A 21,937-nucleotide genomic window follows, 5' to 3' on the forward strand; every position below is an offset into this window, starting at 1 on the left:
ATTACAGAGCAAAATTCTGGACTATGTAATGAAGTCTCAGAAAACCTAAATCAGTGTCCGGTCTGCCTAGGATGTTGGTTCAGGTGTCATTTTCACTGAAGCCATACACACAAATACTTTCCAGATAGATTCAGTTTAAATGCATATGGAAATGTATGGCTTATTTTTGTGAAGGAGAAAACAGATTTTGGATATATTTATATTATCTGGCACCCAATCCCCTATTCTAAGCAATTGGTTCTTCCATCTTTATTAGCAAACTCAAAATAAATGACGTGTGTTTGTGTGTGTGTGTGTGTGTGTGTGTGTGTGTGCGTACAATTCTTAACTGTCATTTGAACTGTATTTGTGTAATATGCAGCTACCTGCTGTGGTATCTCTTTTCTTTCTCCAGTGGTTCTGTTGGTTTATTTATCTTCATCAATTTTTTTTTGCTAAAATATCTTTCTTGTCTGGGGAAAAAGATCAACATGTTGCCCCTTTTTTCTCTTTGTAAGCTTAAAGAAACATTCAAAAGAATTCAAGATGTTGAGTCAGTTCGTGTCACCCAATTTCGGTAAGTAACACAATGACCTTAGAAGGGCATCCTCAGAGCGCCGCCTGGGTGGCTCAGTCGGTTGAATGCCCGCCTCTTGATTTCAGCTCAGATCATGATCTCAGGGTCCTGAGATGGAGCCCTGCATTGGGCTCTGAGCTCAGCAGGGAGTCTGCTTGAAAATCTCTCTCTCCCTCTCCCCCTCTCCTTGCATGCTCTCTCTCTCCTTCTCTCTAAAATAAACAAATAAATATTAAAAAAAAAAGAATGGCATCTCCAGAATTGTACAGCCATCCTGCAGAATGCCTAGTGCTGTTCCCAAATGACCTTGACAAAAAGCAGGGAAGAACTGGTCTTTCTAGTAGGATTCTTACTAAAACTGGACAAAAGTCTGTGATGCTTCTTAAAGTCAGAAGAGGAAACTTAAAAGTTGAATGGCATTCTCCAAGCTATAGATCAGAGTCTAGAACTGCAAACCCATAGTTGCAGAACTTGGAATGAAGCAGGAGATCATGGTATGTATGTAAGGGAAGGGATGAGGGGCGGAGGTGAGGGTTGTGGGTTGCAGAGGGATGGTTTTTCTCTGTCCACAAGCACAGGGGGGGAATGATACAAAGTTGTATAATTGGGAGCCATGAGGGGATCCCTAGGGTAAACTATTATATTTTTGTGTAGATATGTGGTATGTATGCGCCATAGCTCAAAACCCAGTAGACATTGTCTACAGCAAATAAAGAGATATTTAGTAAATTATCCTTTTGCTTATGCTTTCATTCCAAAAGTTATTTGGTTAGTTAGCCATGTGTGCATTGATTACTATTAATGGTCTACTTGATAGAGGAAGTGGCTTAGAGGTCAGAGAACTTGACTTCTTATATATATATATTTTTTTTTCACAGTTAACTTAAGGAACAGCTATAGGAAATTTTCAACAGCATTGCTATAAATATACCGTCCTGGATATTATCCTTCCAGTTATCTCATGTTCTTATATAAAGGCCCATGTGTATAATTTTCTTTACAATTCAATGCTAGGAAAAACACTGCTTTTTTCTTATACCAAGGACTATATGATGAATTATATTTTCCTTTCTGACTTTGCAGTCACTGAATGCGTAGGCAAACTTGAAACTCAATCACAGTAATTTTTGTATTCAATATTCATATTTTTCTTTACCTTTGTCTGGGCTTTCCATTTATATTTCTTTTTTTTTTTTAAAGATTTATTTATTTATTTGAGAGAGAGAATGAGATAGAGAGAGAGAACATGAGAGAGGGGAGGGTTAGAGGGAGAAGCAGACTCCCTGCCAAGCAGGGAGCCCGATGCGGGACTCGATCCCGGGACTCCAGGATCATGACCTGAGCTGAAGGCAGTGGCTTAACCGACTGAGCCACCCAGGCGCCCTCCATTTATATTTCTAATGCATATTTCATTCCATATATCTTATGAGCTCTCTCCAATAATTTGTAGATAAAATTATAAAGTAGGCATAAGTCTATAAATTACAATTATTTAGGTTTTACTCTTTATGTGTATGATTTAAAGTAAAACTTAATATCTTAGTGTCTCAATTTACTTCTCTGTTGAACAGGACTGTTAAAGCCTGAGGAATCTGATTTCAGTCATTAAATCAAATGAAATAATAGGCAGGACAATATTTTGTAAACAGTGTTTTGTTGATAGAAAAGTCATATTAACACAAAGACACTATGACTCTCACTACATAAAAGAGTATTTGGATCTGTACCTCTGAAACAAATAATGCAATATATGTTAAAAAAAAAAAGAAGAAGATAGCAGGAGGGGAAGAATGAAGGGGGGGAAATCGGAGGGGGAGACGAACCATGAGAGACAATGGACTCTGAAAAACAAACTGAGGGTTCTAGAGGGGAGGGGGTGGGGGGATGGGTTAGCCTGGCGATGGGTGTTAAAGAGGGCACGTTCTGCGTGGAGTACTGGGTGTTATGCACAAACAATGAATCATGGAACACTACATCAAAAACTAATGATGTAATGTATGGTGATTAACATAACAATAAAAAAATTTAAAGAAAAAAAGTATTTGGATTTATTCAAACACAAAAATTGTGAGTGGTAGTTCAATGTAGTGATTAAGAATTTGATATTTGGAATATTAGAGATTCTAATCCATCAGTTAATAATTAATAATTACCTGACCCAACTTCTCTTTGGGACTCCAGCTCCCTTATCTACAAAATGGGGACAATTCAATGTTTACCTCATGGAATTATTTCAGGATTTACTTAATATATGTGATCTCACTAGTTTTCATGACTTCAAACGCCATGTGCATACAGATGGTTTCTAAATTTATTACTTGACCTTGGCCTCTCTCATAAAGTCCAAACCCAAATATCCAACTGCCTGTTAACATCTCCACTTGATTTTCTAGTAGGCTTTCAAACATTATGTGTCCAAAACAGGGGTCCTCCAACTTTTCTCCTTAAAAACTTTAAGCTACTTCTCCCACTGCTGTGTCCATCCGTTATAGGGATGCTAGTCTTCCAGTGACACCACACCCAAACTTGGAGTCATCCTGTGTGATCATTGTTTATTGAGGTATAATTTACATACAGTGATAGCTCAAGCCTTATGTATACTGTTTCATAAGCTTTGACAAATGCTTGTACCAGCCACCTTTTAATGAGACAGAACATTTTCATCACCCCAAAAGTTCCCTTTTGCCCCTTTCTAGCCAATTCCATGCCCACCCCCTACCTCCCACAAGAAATCACCACTGCTCTTATTTCTATCGTAGGTTAGTTTTGTCCATTCTAGAACTTCATATAAATGGAATCACCCAGTGTGTAGTTTTTGTGTGTGTCTGGCTTCTTTCCCTCAGCATAATGTCTTTGAGAGTCATCCTTGTTTTTCTGAGTGTCAGGGGTTTCTTCCTTTTGTTGTTGTTGTTTTTTTAAGATTTATTTATTTATTTTAGAGAGAGAGAGGGAGAGAGAGCGAGAGTGGGGTTGTGGGAGAGGGGTGGAGGGAGAGGGAGATAGAGTCTTAAGCAGATTGCCCACTGAACACAGAGCCCTTTTGGGGCTTGATTTCACAACCCTGAGATCGTGACCTGAGCTGAAACCAAGAGTCAACACTCAACAACTGAGTCACCCAGGTGCCCCTGGGGAGGGGGGTGGTGGTTCTTTCCTTTTTATTGCCCAGTGCTATTCCATTGTATGAATACACAGCAATTTGTTTTTCCATCCCTTGCAGTATTTCTTGACTGGTTCCTTTCTCCATTCCCAGCATCCTTTGTAATTCCTATGGCTCAGTCTTCAAGTACAACCTGACTACTTCTCCCCACAGGCACTGCTGCCAAGTTTAAGCCACCATCACCTCTTTCCTGATGGGTCCGCCTGTTTCCCTGCTTGCCTCCTTTCAGTCCATTCTCTGCAGCAGCCAGAGTGACGCTCTGAAGCAATAAACCTGAACATGCCACTGACTTTTACTAAAGAAAGAAATCTTTTAATAAAAATAAAATTCAAACTCTAAGGCCCTACCCGATCTGGCTCCTGGCACTTACCCGGTATCATCTCCTACCATTTCTCTCCTGCTCATTGAAACTTAGTTATGATGAAATCAAATAATTAATTTTTTTCTTCTAACTTAAACTGATCTCATTGAACTCAATTTATTCGCCCCGGGAAAATTCAAACCCACGTTGAAGCCTTTCAGCATTGAGAAGCAACTCCGGTTCTTGACCTGGCAGCTAGTCTTTAACTTTAACTCATAGGCATTTTCCTGCCTCAGGACTTTCACAAATGCTGGCGTGCTACATAGATGTTCTTTGTAACACTATCCTTTTCTTCTCATGGTTTGGGCCTCACTTTCACCCTCTGCACAGAAAAGCCTTTTCTGACCAGCCTTATTTAAAGTGGGCCTCATCGGGACACCTGGGTGTCTCAGTAGGTTAAGCGTCAGACTCTTGTTTTCACCTCAGGTCATGATCTCATGGGTCTTGAGATCGAGCTCCGCCATGGTATCTGCGCTCAGCTGGGAGTCTGCTGGAGATTCTCTCCCACTGCCCCTCCCCCTACTCATGCATGTGAGCTCTCTCTTCCTCTCTCTGAAATAAATAAATAAATAAATGAATAAATCTTTAAAAAGATAAAGTGGGCCTCATCTCCACCTGCTATTCTTATCACTGCATCTGTCCCTCATAACACTTAACTAAATTTATATATATTTTATATACAATTATATAATACTCATGTGTGGTGGTTACTGGTTTCTTACTTGCCTTGTCTTCTCTGCTAGAATGTAAGCTCCATGAAGGCAAGGACCATATCTATTTGATGTGTTCCTATGGACCCAGTGACATGCCTATACACAGCAGGTCCTGAGTGACTGACTGAATGAATCTCATTTTTCTTTCCACATAGTCATTATAGAGATGGAAGCATCATGGCCGGGTTTGAAGTGGTGGGTTCCAGCAGCACATTTGAGCTGCTGTCAGCCATTGAACAGGTGGCTGAGAAGGTGAAGGTGGGCCTTCACAAACTCTTCCTGCTAGAAGACGGCTCTTTCAGAGTATTTGGAAAAGGTAATTCTGAATTCCCATCCCCTGCTGAGGTTACAGGAGTCTAGCTCATTTGTGTCTTCAGGAAGTAGACTGGACATGTTTCTGATACAGAATTGTTCTAAGACTGACTTTTAGAAGACAGAGGCAGCTGTTTCCCCCCCAGCCCCCAACCATGATGAAACTCCATTTCAGCTGCCTATTTCAGATCCTTGAGGACCGGCCATGTGGTCTCCAGCTCCCAGGGTAACACTGTGGAACACTGACTTCTCTGCAGGCTCTGATGGAAATCACTCAGCAGTAGTGTACTACGACACATGCTGAAAGAGCCCTGGGGCTGACATGTTCCTAAATCATAATCCAAGGAACCCTAGAAAGAATGCATGTATCTAGATCTTTAACACACACACACACACACACACACACACACACACACACACACACACTCTCTCTCTCTCTCTCTCTCCACTACTTTTCTTCAGATTTTTTTCCTCTTTCTTTTTTACATTCAATCTTAAGCCTCTTGTACCTGGATATGTGCCACTTTCAATAACATTTATTCAACAATATTTACTAAGTGCCGAAAGTGTCTTGGTCCTTAGGACACAGTACTGGGAAAAACAAGCAAACATCAAAGCCCCGGAGGATCTTCCATTCAGGGTTTCCTTCTCCTGGTCCCAGTCATGGTCAGAATATACTATTTGAGGGCCAGCTGCAAGCATAACTAGTGGCTGGTCACAATGTGAAAAGCTTTTACAAAGGGTAAAAAGTAGGATGTGTCACCCTAAAATGGTGTAACCATATCATTATTGTTTTGTTCCATAGCTTCTTGCAGATTTTCTGATTTTCTAACATTTCCTGTAGACTCTTTCCTGAGAGTGATCATACCCTGTTTTTTTTCCACCTGATGCTTATTAGTTTATGGCTCACTAAAAGCAAAATTGTTGGCACAGGTCAGACACCTGAGGGCAAGGAGAGGCCCTGGAGAGAGGGCATCAGAGAGGAGAAAGGGTACTGAGAAGAATGAAGCTGGGCATCAAGGACAAATTTCTACTCCTGAATTTTGCCTGGGTTTTGTCTCCGAAAATATGACTTCTAAAGCACTGCTGTATACTTTACATAGAGTGCCAGGATATTTATACATTTTTCCTTTTTGTTTCCATTTTTTTTCCCAGCCCAGTGTAACAGCATTGTCTTTGGATTTGGGTCCAGGAATGATGAGTATATTCTTCCCTGTAGCAGTGGCTACACTGGGAACATTACAGTCAGGTGCCAGCCCTCTGGGTGGCAGATCCTCAGGGAGATGTGTGTGTACTCTCAGCTGGAAGAACTGAAGAAGGTAAAGCATCTCTGTCTTGTGTTTTAAGTTTCACTGTGGGCATCTCCCAGTGACATGGCTAGGCGGAGAATAATATATCAATTTGTTTGATTGGTCAGTGCACAGAAGTCAAGGGTATTATCAGACTCTGGAAAACATAGGCAGTGTTGGCATGAGTAGCAGAGTCTAGCTAGAAGCCAAGAGAGTCAAAAAAAGTCAGAGTTGGTGGTTCTAGTGGGGAGGGAACTACAGAGGAATGAATCAGTGCTGAAGACGTCTATGATAGATGGTAAAACAGCAACTAAGCTGGTCTTAGAAGTCCAGAAAGCCTGGGAAACAAAGATCCAAGTAGAGGTGTGAGTCAGAAGCTGTGAACTCAGTACAAGTAAGGATGTATATATATCAGAAATCTGGGCAGGGAGTGGGTCAGCCAGAGATGAGCCGTATACAATGACTGAACTACCTTGGATCTTAAGGGTCATCTGGCTTATCAACCTGTTTTTATAGATCAGGAAATGAAAGACTAAGAGGCTAATGGTCCCTCTGGTAGCAACAATGTTGAACTAGAAACATGGTCACTTGATTTCCAGTCCAGAACTATCACCTCTACATGATGTTTTCTTAGGAAGGTTCAAGTTCTTAAGGCAAGACAGATACAAAAATGGAAGCAGTGGTGAGGAATTTGAACTCAAGTCAGGGAAAAGAGGGACTCTGAGACCAGTTCACAGACACTGTTTTGCAAATGGATGTCCAGGTTGAGCAGAACTTCTCTCCCAGCCAGAGACCCTACTACTATAGATGAAACTCAGAATGGTATTTCTGAGGTTTCTGAGGTTTACTGCTCCCTTTCTGAGGTTTTTCATCTGTAAACTGGGTGGCGGAGATTGGACCAGATGGCTTCTGGAGTCTATCCTTCCTCTTGCTTTCTTTGCCTCGGTTCCAGACATGGACCATAGCTGGGACTAGTGCAACCCAGGTATGAGGGCAGGCAGATCCCATGTGCTATGAGCAGAGAATACTACTGTCAGCTGAGAAGAGCAAAAAGAAAAACAAATGAGGGGCGCCTGGGTGCTCAGTTGGTTAAGTGTCCAACTCCTTATTTCAGCTCAGGTCATGATCTCAGGGGCATGAGACTGAGCTCCCATCAGGCTCTCTCTCCCTCTCCCTCTGCTCCTCCCCACCCCTCTCATGCTCACACTCTTTCTAAAAAAAAAAAAAAAAAAAAGGAAAACAGATGGGATCTGGTTCCTGGGTTGACTTGTTTTGAACGGAAAGGAATATCCCTTTTTGGCTGCCTTCCAAGATAGCTCAGTGTAGTGGAAGCAGAGAGGAGCCTCAAGGAAGCAAAACTCCAAACCCAATGACAAAGTGTGGTCAGATCTCCATGTATCTTCTCATCCTACAAGGATTTCTCAGCAGAGTATAGTGGATATAACAGGACTTAGTACCAGTAGACCCTACCTTCCCACTTCCTAGCTGGATACTGTTTGGAAAGTCACCAAATCTCACTGAATATCACTTTCTGTATAATTAGGATAATAATTTATATGAAACACAAGCATTTCCTTGTTCTGTGGAACTTAACCATTTTTATTCCTAGAATTTCAGTGTGATCACAGGCAATGCCACCGAGACAGCTGTGTCATCCTTGGTGCAAAATCTTTCCGTCATGATTCAGCAAAACCCCTCAACCACAGCTGGCAATCTGGCTACGGTGGTGTCAATTCTGGACAACACCTTGTCCCTGTTACTGGAGAGCCATTTCAAGGTGTCCAATTCCACAATGGAGGTATGGTCTCTGCTTATAGGACTCCTTTTAGAGGCTCAATTTCTCAGGAGGAATGACAAAAGCCCGAGTTGAAGTCTCACTAATGGGAAAAGAATGAAGGGTTATGGAACAATCGTTGTGTGAGCCTTATTGCATCCTCCACAATGTACCAAAAACTCATGGAATCAATTATGTGAGTTCAAAGCAAGAGGGAGCCACCTCTAGGCAGGCTTAGAGGAAGGGGTGAGCATCTGCACCAAATGACACTGTTTGATACAGGTTCCCACTGTTTAATGTCTTTGTAGTTGTCTTTCCTGTGGCTAAGAGCTCCGACTTTAGTAGTGTATATTTTAAGAATTTCCTCTTTTCGACTGGAGAATTCATGATTTAGTTGGGTATTTAAAAGTTAGCTTAAATTTTATGCAAATAAAACTTGCTTAACTAAGAAATGCAAATAGGCAAAAAAAAATGATATCATAATCTGGTCACCCTAGAGTAAGCCACTGCTTGCATTTTAGGTATCACCTCAGTGCCTAGAAAATGAAAAGTAGCACAAAGCAGGCACTCAATAAATATTTGTTAAATAAATGTCCTTCCAAACATTTTGGACATGTGCATTTTATATGTTAAAGTATATAATATTTTTGCAAAAGTGGATTATAGAATTACACTGTTACATATCACACAATTATACTTTAGCTATAGAAGTTGACATTATGTCAGAGATGACATTAAATATAAATAAGTTAAAACTCTGTGAATCAAAGAGAAGATGCTCAAATTTGTTTTGTTTTGTTTTTTCAAAAGCCTGACCTTGTGTTGTTTACAAGAAACCAACTAAAACAAAATGACACAGAAAGTCTAAAAATAAAATGAAGGGCTCAAACAGAGCAGGCAAACAGAAACCAAAAGAAGGCAGAGGTTAGAGGGCAGTAAAAGAAGCATGCTATGGGATTCGGGGCCAGAAGCCACAGAGGGCTCACTCTGTGAGCAAGACTCGGTCAGAGTGATGATGCCTGGGGCAGAATGCCTGGGAACCAGAGCCATAGGCCAGAGACAGGGCCCTGTTGGGGAAAGCGGCATGTTTCAAGGACTTGTTTGGAAAAGGAATTTCTTAAACTAAGACTGACTCTTTTTTTTAAATTTTTTATTGTTATGTTAATCACCATACATTACATCATTAGTTCTTGATGTAGTGTTCCATGATTCATTGTTTGTGCATAACACCCAGTGCTCCACGCAGAACGTGCCCTCTTTAATATCCATCACCAGGCTAACCCATCCCCCCCACCACCCTCCCCTCTAGAACCCACAGTTTGTTTTTCAGAGTCCATTGTCTCTCATGGTTCATCTCCCCCTCCGATTCCCCCCCTTCATTCTTCCCCTCCTGCTATCTTCTTCTTCTTCTTTCCTTTTTTCTTAACATATATTGCATTATTTGTTTCAGAGGTACAGATCTGTGATTCAACAGTCTTGCACAATTCACAGCGCTCACCATAGCACATACTCTCCCCAATGTCTATCACCCAGCTACCCCATCCCTCCCACCCCACCCCCACTCTAGCAACCCTCAGTTTGTTTCCTGAGATTAAGAATTCCTCATGTCAGTGAGGTCATATGATACATGTCTTTCTCTGATTGACTTATTTCACTCAGCATAACACCCTCCAGTTCCATCCACATCGTTGCAAATGGCAAGATCTCATTCCTTTTGATGGCTGCATAATATTCCATTGTGTATATATACCACTTCTTCTTTATCCATTCATCTGTCGATGGACATCTTGGCTCTCTCCACAGTTTGGCTATTGTGGACATTGCTGCTATAAACATCGGGGTGCACGTACCCCTTCGGATCCCTACATTTGTATCTTTGGGGTAAATACCCAGTAGTGCAATTGCTGGATCATATGGTAGCTCTATTTTCAACTTTTTGAGGAACCTCCATACTGTTTTCCAGAGTGGCTGCACCAGCTTGCATTCCCACCAACAGTGTAGGAGGGTTCCCCTGTCTCCACATCCCTGCCAACATCTGTCATTTCCTGACTTGTTAATTTTAGCCATTCTGACTGGCATGAGGTGGTATCTCATTGAGGTTTTGATTTAGATTTCCCTGATGCTGAGCGATGTTGAGCACTTTTTCATGTGTCTGTTGGCCATTTGGATGTCTTTTTTGGAAAAACATCTGTTCATGTCTTCTTCCTATTTCTTGATTGGATTATTTGTTCTTTGGGTGTTGAGTTTGATGTTCTTTATAGATTTTGGATACTAGCCCTTTATCTGATATGTCACTTGCAAATATCTTCTCCCATTCTGTCGGTTGTCTTTTGGTTTTGTTAACTGTTTCTTTTGCTGTGCAAAAGCTTTTTATCTTGATGAAATCCCAATAGTTCATTTTTGCCCTTGCTTCCCTTGCCTTTGGCAATGTTTCTAGGAAGAAGTTGCTGCCGCTGAGGTCAAAGAGGTTGCTGCCTGTGTTCTCCTTTAGGATTTTGATGGACTCCTGTCTCACATTTAGGTCTTTCAACCATTTTGAGAAACTAAGACTGACTCTTAAAACCCACAACAGTTCCATGTTTCTCAGTCACTCGTCCAGTGTTTAAGGATTTTTGCTTTATATCCTCTTCTTCTTTTGCTTTATATTCTCTTCTATTAATTCATAAATCCACGTGAATTTCACTTGAATGTCCATGACATGAATTTAGAACTTCTGATGTTAGTGAAACAAACATAATGTTGGAAAGCAGTTGAGAATAATGTCCCACTCTCTGAGCCTAAGCCTGAGCAGTAAGGCAGGTGTGTTTGTCATCTCTGAGGAAGGAAGTCGGCCCTGATGCAGCGCACATCACAGGATTCTTTCTCAGCTATGCTGGAACCCCAGTGTGCATAGGAATGCCCTGGGAAGATCACTCTGCAACTTATATGATTCCACTGACCCAAGTTTCTTAACCCAAAGCTTCCACCATGCAGAGTGACTAAACTGATTTTGCCAATGAGTTTGCTGTGGTCCTCATCTGGGTGAACTCTCTGGGCAATTTTGCTGACCTTAATACTAATGATTATCCCCTCCTACTGCTCTGACCTGCTTATTCAAAACACAAACTGACTTTCATCCTTGTATTTCAGGATGTCATCAGTATAGCTGACCACATCCTGAATTCAGCATCAATAACCAACTGGACAGTGTTACTGCAGGAAGAAGAGCATGCCAGCTCACGGTTACTGAAGACACTGGAAAACATCAGTAGCCTTGTACCTCCAACAGCTCTGCCTCTGAATTTTTCTAGGGAATTCATTAACTGGGAAGGTATTCCTGTGTCCCAAAGCCAACTCAAGATGGGTTACAACTATCAGACCGAAATGTTCCTCCCAAATGCCTCCATTCCCATCAGAGGCCATGTGTTAATTGAGTCAGACCAATTCCGGTCGTCCCTTCCAGAAACTATTATCAGCATGACCTCATTGACCCTGGGGAATATCCTATCCATTACCAAAAATGGAAATGCTCAGGTCAATGGGCCCATGATATCCACGATTATTCAAAACTTTTCCATAAATGAGATTTTCCTGACTTTTTCTAAGATAGAGTCAAATCTGAGCCAGCCTCATTGTGTGTTTTGGGATTTCAGTGGTTTGCAGTGGAACAATGCAGGCTGCCACCTGGTGAACGAAACTCCAGACACAGTAATATGCCGATGTACTCACCTGACCTCCTTCTCTGTACTGATGTCACCCTTTGTCCCCACTACCATCATCCCTGTGGTGAAATGGATCACCTTTGTGGGACTGGGCATCTCCATTGGAAGTCTTACCTTATGCCTGATCATTGAAGCTCTATTTTGGAAGCAGGTCAAGAAAAACCAAACCTCCTACACACGTCATGTTTGCATGGTGAACATAGCCCTGTGCCTCCTGATTGCTGATGTTTGGTTTCTTGTCGCTGCCATTGGAGGCTCCACCCTAAACCTTTCCGGAGTCTGTATAGCTGCAGTGTTCTTCATGCACTTTTTCTACCTTTCCTTGTTCTTTTGGATGCTCACGCTCGGCATCCTGCTGATGTATAGGATCCTCCTCGTGTTCCATCACATGGCCATGCCTTCAATGATGGCTGTCGGCTTCTGCCTGGGCTATGGGTGCCCTCTGGTCATATCTGTCATCACGATTGCAGTCACACAGCCAAGCAATGACTACAAAAGGAAAGACGCGTGTTGGCTTAACTGGTCTGATAGGAGCAAACCCCTCTTGGCCTTTGCTGTTCCTGCACTGACTGTTGTGGCTGTGAATTTGATGGTGGTGTCCTTAGTTCTCACGAAGCTCTGGAGGCCCACTGTTGGAGAAAGACCCGGTCAGGAGAATAAGGCCACGATTGTCCGCATGGGGAAGAGCCTTCTCATCCTGACCCCTCTGCTGGGGCTCACCTGGGGCTTTGGCATAGGAACAATAGTGGACAACCGGAATCTGGCTTGGCATGTTATTTTTGCAGTACTCAATGCATTCCAGGTGAGAACAATAAGAATAACTTTTTTTTTTTTTTTTTAGACTAACTTCTTATATCATCAGGTGACTGGAATCATTAGAGAGAACTGAGGTTGGTAACACCACTCTGGAGGCTATTGCGTCTCTCCATCTCCAACAGGCCTGTAACCAACAATGCCTGGCAACAGTGAATAGAAAATACATAAACAGAAAGCAGGATCCGTATTTTCCAGCAGTTATTCTCATACTGAGGCAGAATATGAGGATTCTTCAGGAATCCATCCAGGATTTTAAACGTTTGAGTTCATAAAGCTAATGTTAATGCCTCTTGATGCCGACCTAGTCCTCTTTCTCTTGGGCAGACCTCTGCAAAAGCACACAGGGAAAGGGAAAGAACTCAGGAGCGCTTGTTGACTCTGAATGGTGTGCAAGAAGTCTCTAGAGCACAACAGAGCAGGATCTGGCAAACTGTAGCCAGTTCTGTTTTAGTCAATAAAGTTTTATTGGAGCACAGCCATGCCCATTTGTGTAGGTATGGTCTGTGGCTGCTTTCTTTACCCTAACAAAGTTGAGCAGTTACACCTGTATGACCTGCAGAGCCTAAAACATGTCCTATCTGGCTCTTTGCAGAAAAAGTTTGCCTACACCTGCTGCAAAGCATGGGTTTTACATTCCACAATCAAAAAGTGTTCAGAGAGTAGGTTGACAAAGTAATCTTTAGGTTTCCCTGAGTCAGGAAGAGAGCCTTTAATCTTGGTTCAATGAAAGTTTGCTGATCACCTCTGCACAGTGATTCAGGGCAGGGGTGGTTAAACGTTTGAGCTGTGGAGTTAAATAGGTCTGAGCTCAAATATGTCACATTATGTACTGTGACCTCTAAAAAATTACTTAATCTCTCTTTCACTTCTCTCATCTGTTAGACAGGGATAATATTATTACCTATATCATAAAGTAAATTAAATGACATAATTTAGCTCTCAGCACAGTGCCTGGCATGTAGGAAGTGCTAATCTGTCTTCTAAAAGCATATTGGATGGAGCACTGTGTGTTATACGCAAACAATGAATCATGGAACACTACATCAAAAACTAGTGATGTAATGTATGGTGATTAACATAATAAAATAAAATTAAAAAAAATAAAAGCAGCTGGTTCTTCACCTACATCAGCACACCAGTGAACGTTTCGGTGGTAGGTACAGATGGCAAACCACGGGAGCACGTGCCTAATGGTGGCAGGTGTAGGGAGCTTCTGCCTAGAGCAGGTCCATGGTGAAATGCTGTGGGAACAGGTACCCACTGAGGGTGTTCTGACTGGGAAGAGGATCTCCAGGTCTAAGAAAGCCTCTGCCAAGAGTTCCCCAAGGGCTGGACTTGATGGGAAGGGTGCAGATATAGGTCCTCTTCTTAGGGTTGGACCTCAGTGCCCGCTGCCGTCACAGATTTACGTGCACTTAGTAAATGTTTATTTAATGCCTGCTCTAAAGAAAGACTAAGCTATAGAAGCAAATGGAAATTATTTGTTTGGCGTTTAGGATGACACAAAGGGGAAAAGAAAGCTCTGCATGCATTTAAAACCTTATTCACCCATTTATTTGTTTATACCTTCAACAAAAACATTTTTTTTTTTTTTGAGTGCTTTCTTTGTGTTATGCCAGGCATGGTGGAGTCAGCTGGTGTCCTTGCCTTTGAGGAGTCCATAGTAGGGAGACAGGCAAGAAACCAACGTTGGGTGATAGAATAGTATTACACAGCAATGCTTTCTTCTCTGAAGAAGAAAAGACCACACAGGTGATTTATTCCTTTTTTTTTTTAAGGGTTTTTTCATCTTATGTTTTGGAATGCTCTTGGACAGTAAGGTAGGTGTGTTGATTTCTCTCTTCACCTCCTTCTTCTAATCCAGGCATCCAGCCCTTCCCTTTCAGTTCTAGGCTCTTACTCACATATAAGAGGTGAGACCATGGGTACTCTTGCCATCAAATTCTATAATTTTATAAAAGGCAGACTCAGTGAAAACACTCACTGTTGGTAGGAAAACTATATAGAACTAATCACAAACATATAATGTGCTGATAAGAAAACAATATAGAACTAATCACAACATTATAATCTAAACATTATAGAAAAAAGGGAAATTGTTTTTACTTTTCATTTTGCGACTTTAATCTATGGTTTGGCAATCATCAAAGAGCAAAAGTACTTTCCGGAGGGGTGGATTCCCTTTTGCTCTTTTATTAAATGCATGCATTTACATAGAATATGCTGAAAGACGTTTCTACTTCTACATTTCTAGAGTTTTATATGGTAAATATAAATAGCCTTTAACATTAAATAAAATCTCTAATGAAGGATGACAAATATAAGGAAAAGATGATAGAAAAAATTTATATAAACTTGTTTCATTATTTTTCCCAAGCGTTGAGCAATTCTGTTGAGAGAGGCAAAGACAGTAAGCAAACTAAGTGATAGAGACTTTGTTTTTAATAAGAAGATAAGAAGATTTTATAATTAGCACAATTGTAGCACATACACAAAACCCCTGTTTACAAAGAAGCAATTTGCTGTTCTTAATTGGACTAAATAATTCTCTCAGTGGCACTATTCACATGGTTAGGAAACTCTTTACTTCAGAGATAAATTTCAATTTAGCAATTATTGCCAATTACTATTGTCTAGAATCTGAATTACTATGGCTTTTGATACTGTTTTTTGTTTAAACCTAGATTTGTTTATAGGTAAAGCAAACAAATAAAAGAAATATTTTTTTAGCCATACTGATGGTCTATTAAGTGCTTCCAGGAAATACCTCTATTAAGTAACAATCCCAATCTGCAGTTTTGTTCTGGATTTGTCTATTTTGATTGTATATGTGCCTCTCCTCAATATTTCTTTGTTGCCTTCTAGCTGCGACAATTGCTGTTTAGCAAATTGTCTCCTTTAAGCTCTTGGAAGCAAGCGTCCAAGGTAATTATCTCCTTCTGCTATAGGTCCAATGCATGAAGTTCCGGTTTTACACTTTTCTCTGTGTGCAGTCCCACAGTCAGCCCACTTTTGTGTTACCCTACCCCCTGAACCTCTGTCACCATTTTATTTTGTCTATCTGGCGTGGTGCCCAGCACAGGGTCGCTACTTATAAAGTTGAGTGAGTGAGAAAATGACCCAGGGAACGAGTGAATGAGAAGCCACGGAAAGGGGCAAAGATGCTCAAGCATTGAGGTCTGTGCATGCTGCCGTGGGCAAAAGCCTTTGAACTGTATCATTTGCTTTAGTTGGACTTGCCTTCCAACATCTAAAGTCAGTGAGAACCTTTTCTCTGCCTGACTTTCTGGACCTCCTGTAGATTATTTTGCCTTCGCAAAAGGAAAGGGTGAAATCTTGGTTAACTTATAATATGCGAGATGTTCTCTGAGTTTTCCCCCTTCAGCTGGCATAACTGACTCAGACTCTTGCAACTTGAGCTCCTAAATCTACCAACTGAGACATTTGGATGGAGACAGAGGATTCCTGTTTCATTCTTTGCCATGAAAGTGCAGTCCGTTGAAGGAGAGTAGAGTTAGCAACAAAAGCGCCTCGTGTTCATATTTTGTATTTTCGAAGTTGATTTAGACTTCTGCCCTTCAGCAAAACACTGAAGGCCTTTCAGAAGGAGCTCTAAGGCAGAGATTTCTGGGTCTGATAAAAGTCAACTGACTTAAGTGCCTGAAAAGCTACATGGGTGTTTAGAGATTTTTACAAGGGACAATATAAACTTTTGAAATAATAATTTTTAAGAAGTGAGGAAATTAACCTTTGACCTTAAAAATTTTCTCTGGGTCTGCATTTCCTAGTATGGGGCTCTGCTGTGAATTAGGGAGCAGTGGCCCCATCACCCACAGACCTGTCCTGTTATTTCTGACTCAGTAACCGATTGGCTGAGTGATCCTAGGAGAGTCACACGGTACCATTCAGTTTTCATTTCTTTCAACTGTCGACATTAACTGTTGGACTAGTTACTCAAAGCAGAAGTTCTGACTTTCTGTGATTTGTGAGTTTATGTCTTGAAGAACTAAAATCTCTTGAACCGGAGAATGTGAAACTAATAAATCAGTCACTATGCATAAGAAAAGGAGGGAGCCACAGCCTATGTGACTGCAGTATAGAAAAACCTGTTGTTAATAAAGTGAGAAAGACACCCCCCACCCTGCCAGGAAGTGAGGGTTTTTCTCATTTGAAAACCGAAGAGAGAAAAACACCCCAAAGTAAATTAAAACAAGAACAAAAGTAAGGGTGCCCGACAGTGTTTTTTCTCCCCGTTTCTAATGTAAAGTGTTGACACTTTTCTTTACATCTTCTGGATTTGTACTCCTTTCCCCATGTCATTTTTAAATCAGATGACAAAAATGGGACTTTGTTTTCAGGTTAGGTGGTTCATTTGCGTTAAAATAAATGTATATTTGGCAAAAGAGAAGATGGGTGTTTGTAATTTTCTGAGGGAGTTTGAGTGTAAAGCAGGAAACCAAATTATAGTAGTTGAGGAAGGAGAAGGCGAGGAAGAGATACCTCAGTGGGAATGTTCCTGTCAAGAAACTTGTTGTTAGAGAAAAGAGAGTGAGGGTGGAAACCAGACACAGACTTGGGACCAGCAGCGATGGTACAGCTGAGTCACGAGGATGTGAGCAAGTCCATATGCTGGGAGGGATGAGCCAGCAAAGAGAGTCTGAGAGAGTCTGAAGACAAATAGGGGTTGGCGGGGGGAATGGCTGAGGGAAGAGGATTCCTGGAAAGGCAGATGGAGTGGCTGGACTGAAAATGGAGGGATCAGCTTCTTCCCCAGACACAGGTAGCACCAGTCTGATGGCAGATAGAGCAACGTGTGCAGATTGAGTCACTGTGTGAGACAGTTCAGACCTGGATACCTTTTTGTTTTGTTTTGTTTTAAAGTAGGAGAAAAGGCTGTCCACTAAAAGATGGGAAAATGGATGGTAAAATAGAGGTCTTAAAAGGGTAGTGAAAATTTGGGTTGTTGAATGAAAGGAATTAAAGAAGCCAACAGTGTTCTCCACAAGGACCATCCCTCAAGCCACCATGACACTGTGTGGACCTACAGTGTGGTTTCTCCCCAAATCCTCTTCCTGCTGGGGGCTCAGGGCCCCTTCCTGGCCCTTCCATTGTCCCTGGCCATGTTCTCTGTAACTCTTCATCGAGAGACAGACACTGGTGGCTCCTACTGACTCTCTCCCCAGAGAGAAGAGATTTATTTATTAATGGTTCCAATGACTCAGGTCTTGTTATTTGACCAGCAGCTTAGCCCCATTACTGAAGAGGCTGCTTTTCCCCAGACTGTGTAGAGTCCCTGAGTGTGTTGCAATCTAAGATTCTTCTCTCCAAATGGTGCAGGATGCAGTTTTAAATGCAATGATAACGACTATAGAAATTTTCTTTAGGGTTGTAGTATTATATATTTCCTGAGTCCTGAATTCTAGAAAATCAGTTATTTTGCTTTGGAACTTTTGGACATTTCTCATTCCTGTCTCTATGATAATTTTTTTCCCCAGGGCTCAGTGTGGGGTAGCCATTTATGTATTTCAGTGAAAATCAGGAGCTATCACCGGGCTGTCCACTGCATATGACAAGAGTCTATTTCTCCTGTCTTGATTTAGCTTCCTCATGACACGGACTATGGCAGGAAATGGAAGCTAATTCTTTCCAATATTCCTAGTGTCTAGCACACGGTGGTACTCAATAGGAGATGTAAAATTAATGAATAAACCAATTAACAAGTGGACAAAGACACAATGTATCTTAAACTTCTACCTTTCCCCATAAGTACATGTTTTTTATTTAAGTATTTTATTTCTATTAGATAATTCAGTTTTCAAAATTTGGAACTCCGTTTAGCCTCTGTTCCAGTTACTAAAAGATTATTCACAAAGGGATTTGAATGCTAAGATGAGTGAGAATAAGGCGAAGTTTTATTTGAGACCATTTTTATAGAACTATTGTTTTTTTCTCAATGGGCTCCTCTTCTAGAGATAAATGTGTGAACCAAAGAAATGTAAGCACGGACATGCAAAAAGATAATGCTTTCCTTAAAACTGCTTTCTAGTTTGTTGTTAAAAGTTGTGAGAATAAACAGGAACACAAGATTCACTTAGAAATACATTCTTAGGCATTTTAAATAGATAAAAGCTGGAGAAAGGGTAAGAAAGGAGTACTCTAATTTCTTGAAAAGAGAATAGGGCACCACATAAGTGAAGTAAAGAATCGCTAATGACATTAAGATGTTGGGAAATGCAGAGCATGACTAAAAGAATACTACTAATGTCCGAATGACTTGTTTTTCTTTGATGCAGCAAGACTCATCAGATGTATCTGCCAAACCCAAATTCCCAAAACCTTTCAACCCATTGCAGTGCAAAGGTGAGTTAACAGTAAGCCAAATGTTAATAAAAAGTGGAAGAATGTGAATATATCGTATGAGGAAAACTGAAGGGCTACTTTTAAATTTATTTTTATTTATTTTTTATTATTTGAGAGAGCGCACAAGTGGGGGGGAGGGGCAGAGGGAGAGGGAGAAACAGACTCCTCGCTGAGCAGGGAGCCTGATGCAGGACTCAGTCCCGGGACCCTGGGATCATGACCCTAAGCTGAAGGCAGACACTTGACCAACTGAACCACCCAGGCACTCCTGAAAGTCTACTGTGTTTTTTTTTTAAATTTCATTTTATTATGTTATGTTAGTCGCCATTCATTACATCATTAGTTTTTGATGTAGTGTTCCATGATTCATTGTTTGTGCATAACACCCAGTGCTCCACGCAGAACATGCCCTCTTTAATACCCATCACCAGGCTAACCCATCCCCCCACCCCCTCCCCTCTAGAACCCTCAGTTTGTTTCTCAGAGTCTGTAGTCTCTCATGTTCGTCTCTGCCTCTGATTTTCCCCCCCTCCATTTTTCCCTGAAGGTCTACTGTTAAAAACCTCATGTGAGAAGTGCAGTAGAATCAGTTGGCCATGTTTCTGGAGCTCATCTGGCTGGTGCTCAGGGCTGATAGAACATGGTCGGGAAGTTGATGCTCATGGAGACCACTATTGTCCCTTTTAATTTCATCACAAATGACAGTCATTTCCTCACTTAGACATTCTATAAATCAGTGACATTGATCGTTGGGCTCATGGGGTGCAGGAGTGTGGTTAGATGAACACCAATTGTGTCTTGACTGGAGAGTCACCCTTCTTGTGTCAGCTGCTGAGCAGTGGGCATGGGCCAGGTATTTGTCCCCCAACAGACATACCCTCTCAAATGTTCTCGCCATGGGAGAAGCCACTACCTGCTATGGGTGAGAAAGCACCCTCCCCTCCACCTGTGACATGCATTGCTTTTATGCTCATGTATTGGCTGTTGTTAAAGTCAATGATACTCAGCTCCTGGAAGACTGCGATGTAAGCATTGCAAATAGTCGCCCTATGCCTGGAGGAGAAGAGTGGAGCATGGGAGGTGAGGAAGAGTCCCTGCATTACAATTCAAGCTGAAGTCATCTTTAAGTGCCGGAGTTCCATTTCATGTTAAATTATGTTAATATCTTTATTAAAGCAGGGAAATGGGCCACTCATTTTAGATTGCAAGAAAAATTATTTGACTTCCAAAATAAAGTTCAAGGTTCTGAACTTGAAAAGGCACTTCCCTCCCAAAATGTTCAGCATGCTCACCCAGAAGACATGGGTCCCGTTATCACTGTCACCAACCAGCCTGAGTGCTTTTTACAAACCTCTTAACTTTTCGGATATTTGTCCCTCATCAGTAAAATGAAAAACGAAGAGACCACGGAATTTCCTTCTAACAATAACATTTTATGATCTCAAATCTACTTTATCTCATTTCCCAGCAGTATCTGAAAGATGTGATGGTTCTCTTCTCAAATGAGAGATGTCTGACAAATGCAGGTCTCTTTGGCGTTAATGAAATACTGTCAACCAATTGCCTTCTGTAGCCTTCCCATCTTCCCAGAACTGGCCAGAGTTGTCAGAAGTTGCACAGGCTTATTTTCATTTTGGTCTCATGCTTGATTCCAACATAGAAACAATAACTCTTATCCTCTCTTTCCTCTCTTAGGCATTTATGCATTTTCTCACACTGGAGAATCCTCAAATGACATCATGCTAACTCAGTTTTTATCAACTGAATAAGGCTGCGAACCATAAAATCAAGAAAAATTTTTTGGTGCAACTTGACATTTAGAGCTAAATGTCAGTGAAAAAATTAGCTCAATCTTAAATGGAACTTTCTGATTTAGGAGTCTGGAATAAAATAAGAAGGTTTCAGCAGCTTCATCACTGCTCTTTGTATCTTCAGTTAAATGGAACGATTTATTTCCATGTGGTTTGATCCAAAGGAATTGCTTCATAAGTGTAGAAAAGTAGGTTTTATTGGAAATTGCGTCAGTGGTACCAGCTTTTCACTGCCACAAACTATGATTTCCTTTCTTATAAAATAGCATTATTCATGTGGCATTTCCAGTTATCTGAATTGGAGTAAGAAAACATCATAAAATCACCTTAGATAAATTGATGGACCATGTGTGCTTTCTATCAAAAAGTCATTGGTGCAAATTTCCTAGAGAAAGGGCATTTCCCTCCCAAATTTTTCAGTTGAATTATATGCTTTTTTTTGCCTTTTAGGTTTAATCACTTAATTTTGAAATTTAATCAGAAATAAAATAAAAAATTCCATTTCAGACAGCTTTGTAGGCATTAGTTGGGATGTATAATAATATGATTTCATAGGTAATGCAGTCTTTTTCTGTCTACAAAGCGCTTTCATCTGGTCCGCAGTCCAGTGAAGTAAGGTGTCTAGGCTGATCTAGAGCAGAGATGAGGAAACAGATGTTCAGAGAGGTGGGGTGACTTGTGGAGATTGGGAAACCGGTAAAGGGGTCCTGGGGACTTTTAGGATTCTGGATTCCTAGTCCAGTTCTACAGCCCAGAATAGCCTTTGGAAATCACCTGAAATCCTAACAACATTTATAAGGTCAGAAATGAGATTCATTACTCCCAGAATTCTATGTAAGAGGCAAATTGAAGGAGATTGTGGTTGTCACCTTCCAGGGAGCTACCCTAACACATCCTGGTTTTCTTTGATAACCACTGTAAGTACTTTGGGATTCTTTGCATGTACAGCCAGTGCCACTGTTAGATGAGACACAGAACAGCAGGTGGATAGACACCACATGAAGTGACATTTCCTTTCTATACTTTTACCCCTTGGGCTCACCTGAGTTTTAACCCTGACTATTGAGCCCAGAAGGGCTGAGCCTTT

At 41.1% G+C, this 21,937-nt stretch overlaps 1 protein-coding gene across 5 annotated transcripts in view; it reads left to right on the forward strand.

The window, feature by feature from the left end:
* Positions 1-21,333, forward strand: part of ADGRF1 (adhesion G protein-coupled receptor F1) — a 43,363-nt gene extending 22,030 nt beyond the window's left edge. For 3 of the 5 annotated variants that reach the window (XM_027602712.2, XM_027602711.2, XM_027602713.2), the window contains 9 exons: positions 498-556; positions 4,943-5,103; positions 6,255-6,418; positions 7,998-8,186; positions 11,292-12,665; positions 14,458-14,499; positions 15,545-15,604; positions 18,973-19,039; positions 20,735-21,333. In XM_027602712.2, the coding sequence (XP_027458513.2) occupies positions 498-556; positions 4,943-5,103; positions 6,255-6,418; positions 7,998-8,186; positions 11,292-12,665; positions 14,458-14,499; positions 15,545-15,604; positions 18,973-19,039; positions 20,735-20,808 (2,190 nt within the window). In that variant the 3' untranslated portion in view covers positions 20,809-21,333. The remainder of the gene's footprint in view (positions 1-497; positions 557-4,942; positions 5,104-6,254; positions 6,419-7,997; positions 8,187-11,291; positions 12,666-14,457; positions 14,500-15,544; positions 15,605-18,972; positions 19,040-20,734) is intronic. The other 2 variants (XM_027602714.2, XM_027602715.2) reach the window with 2 other exon arrangements.
* The last annotated feature ends 604 nt before the right edge of the window (positions 21,334-21,937 follow it).

This window comes from Zalophus californianus, chromosome 7 (genome assembly GCF_009762305.2).
Source record: "Zalophus californianus isolate mZalCal1 chromosome 7, mZalCal1.pri.v2, whole genome shotgun sequence".
NCBI classification, from domain to species: Eukaryota; Metazoa; Chordata; class Mammalia; order Carnivora; family Otariidae; genus Zalophus; species Zalophus californianus.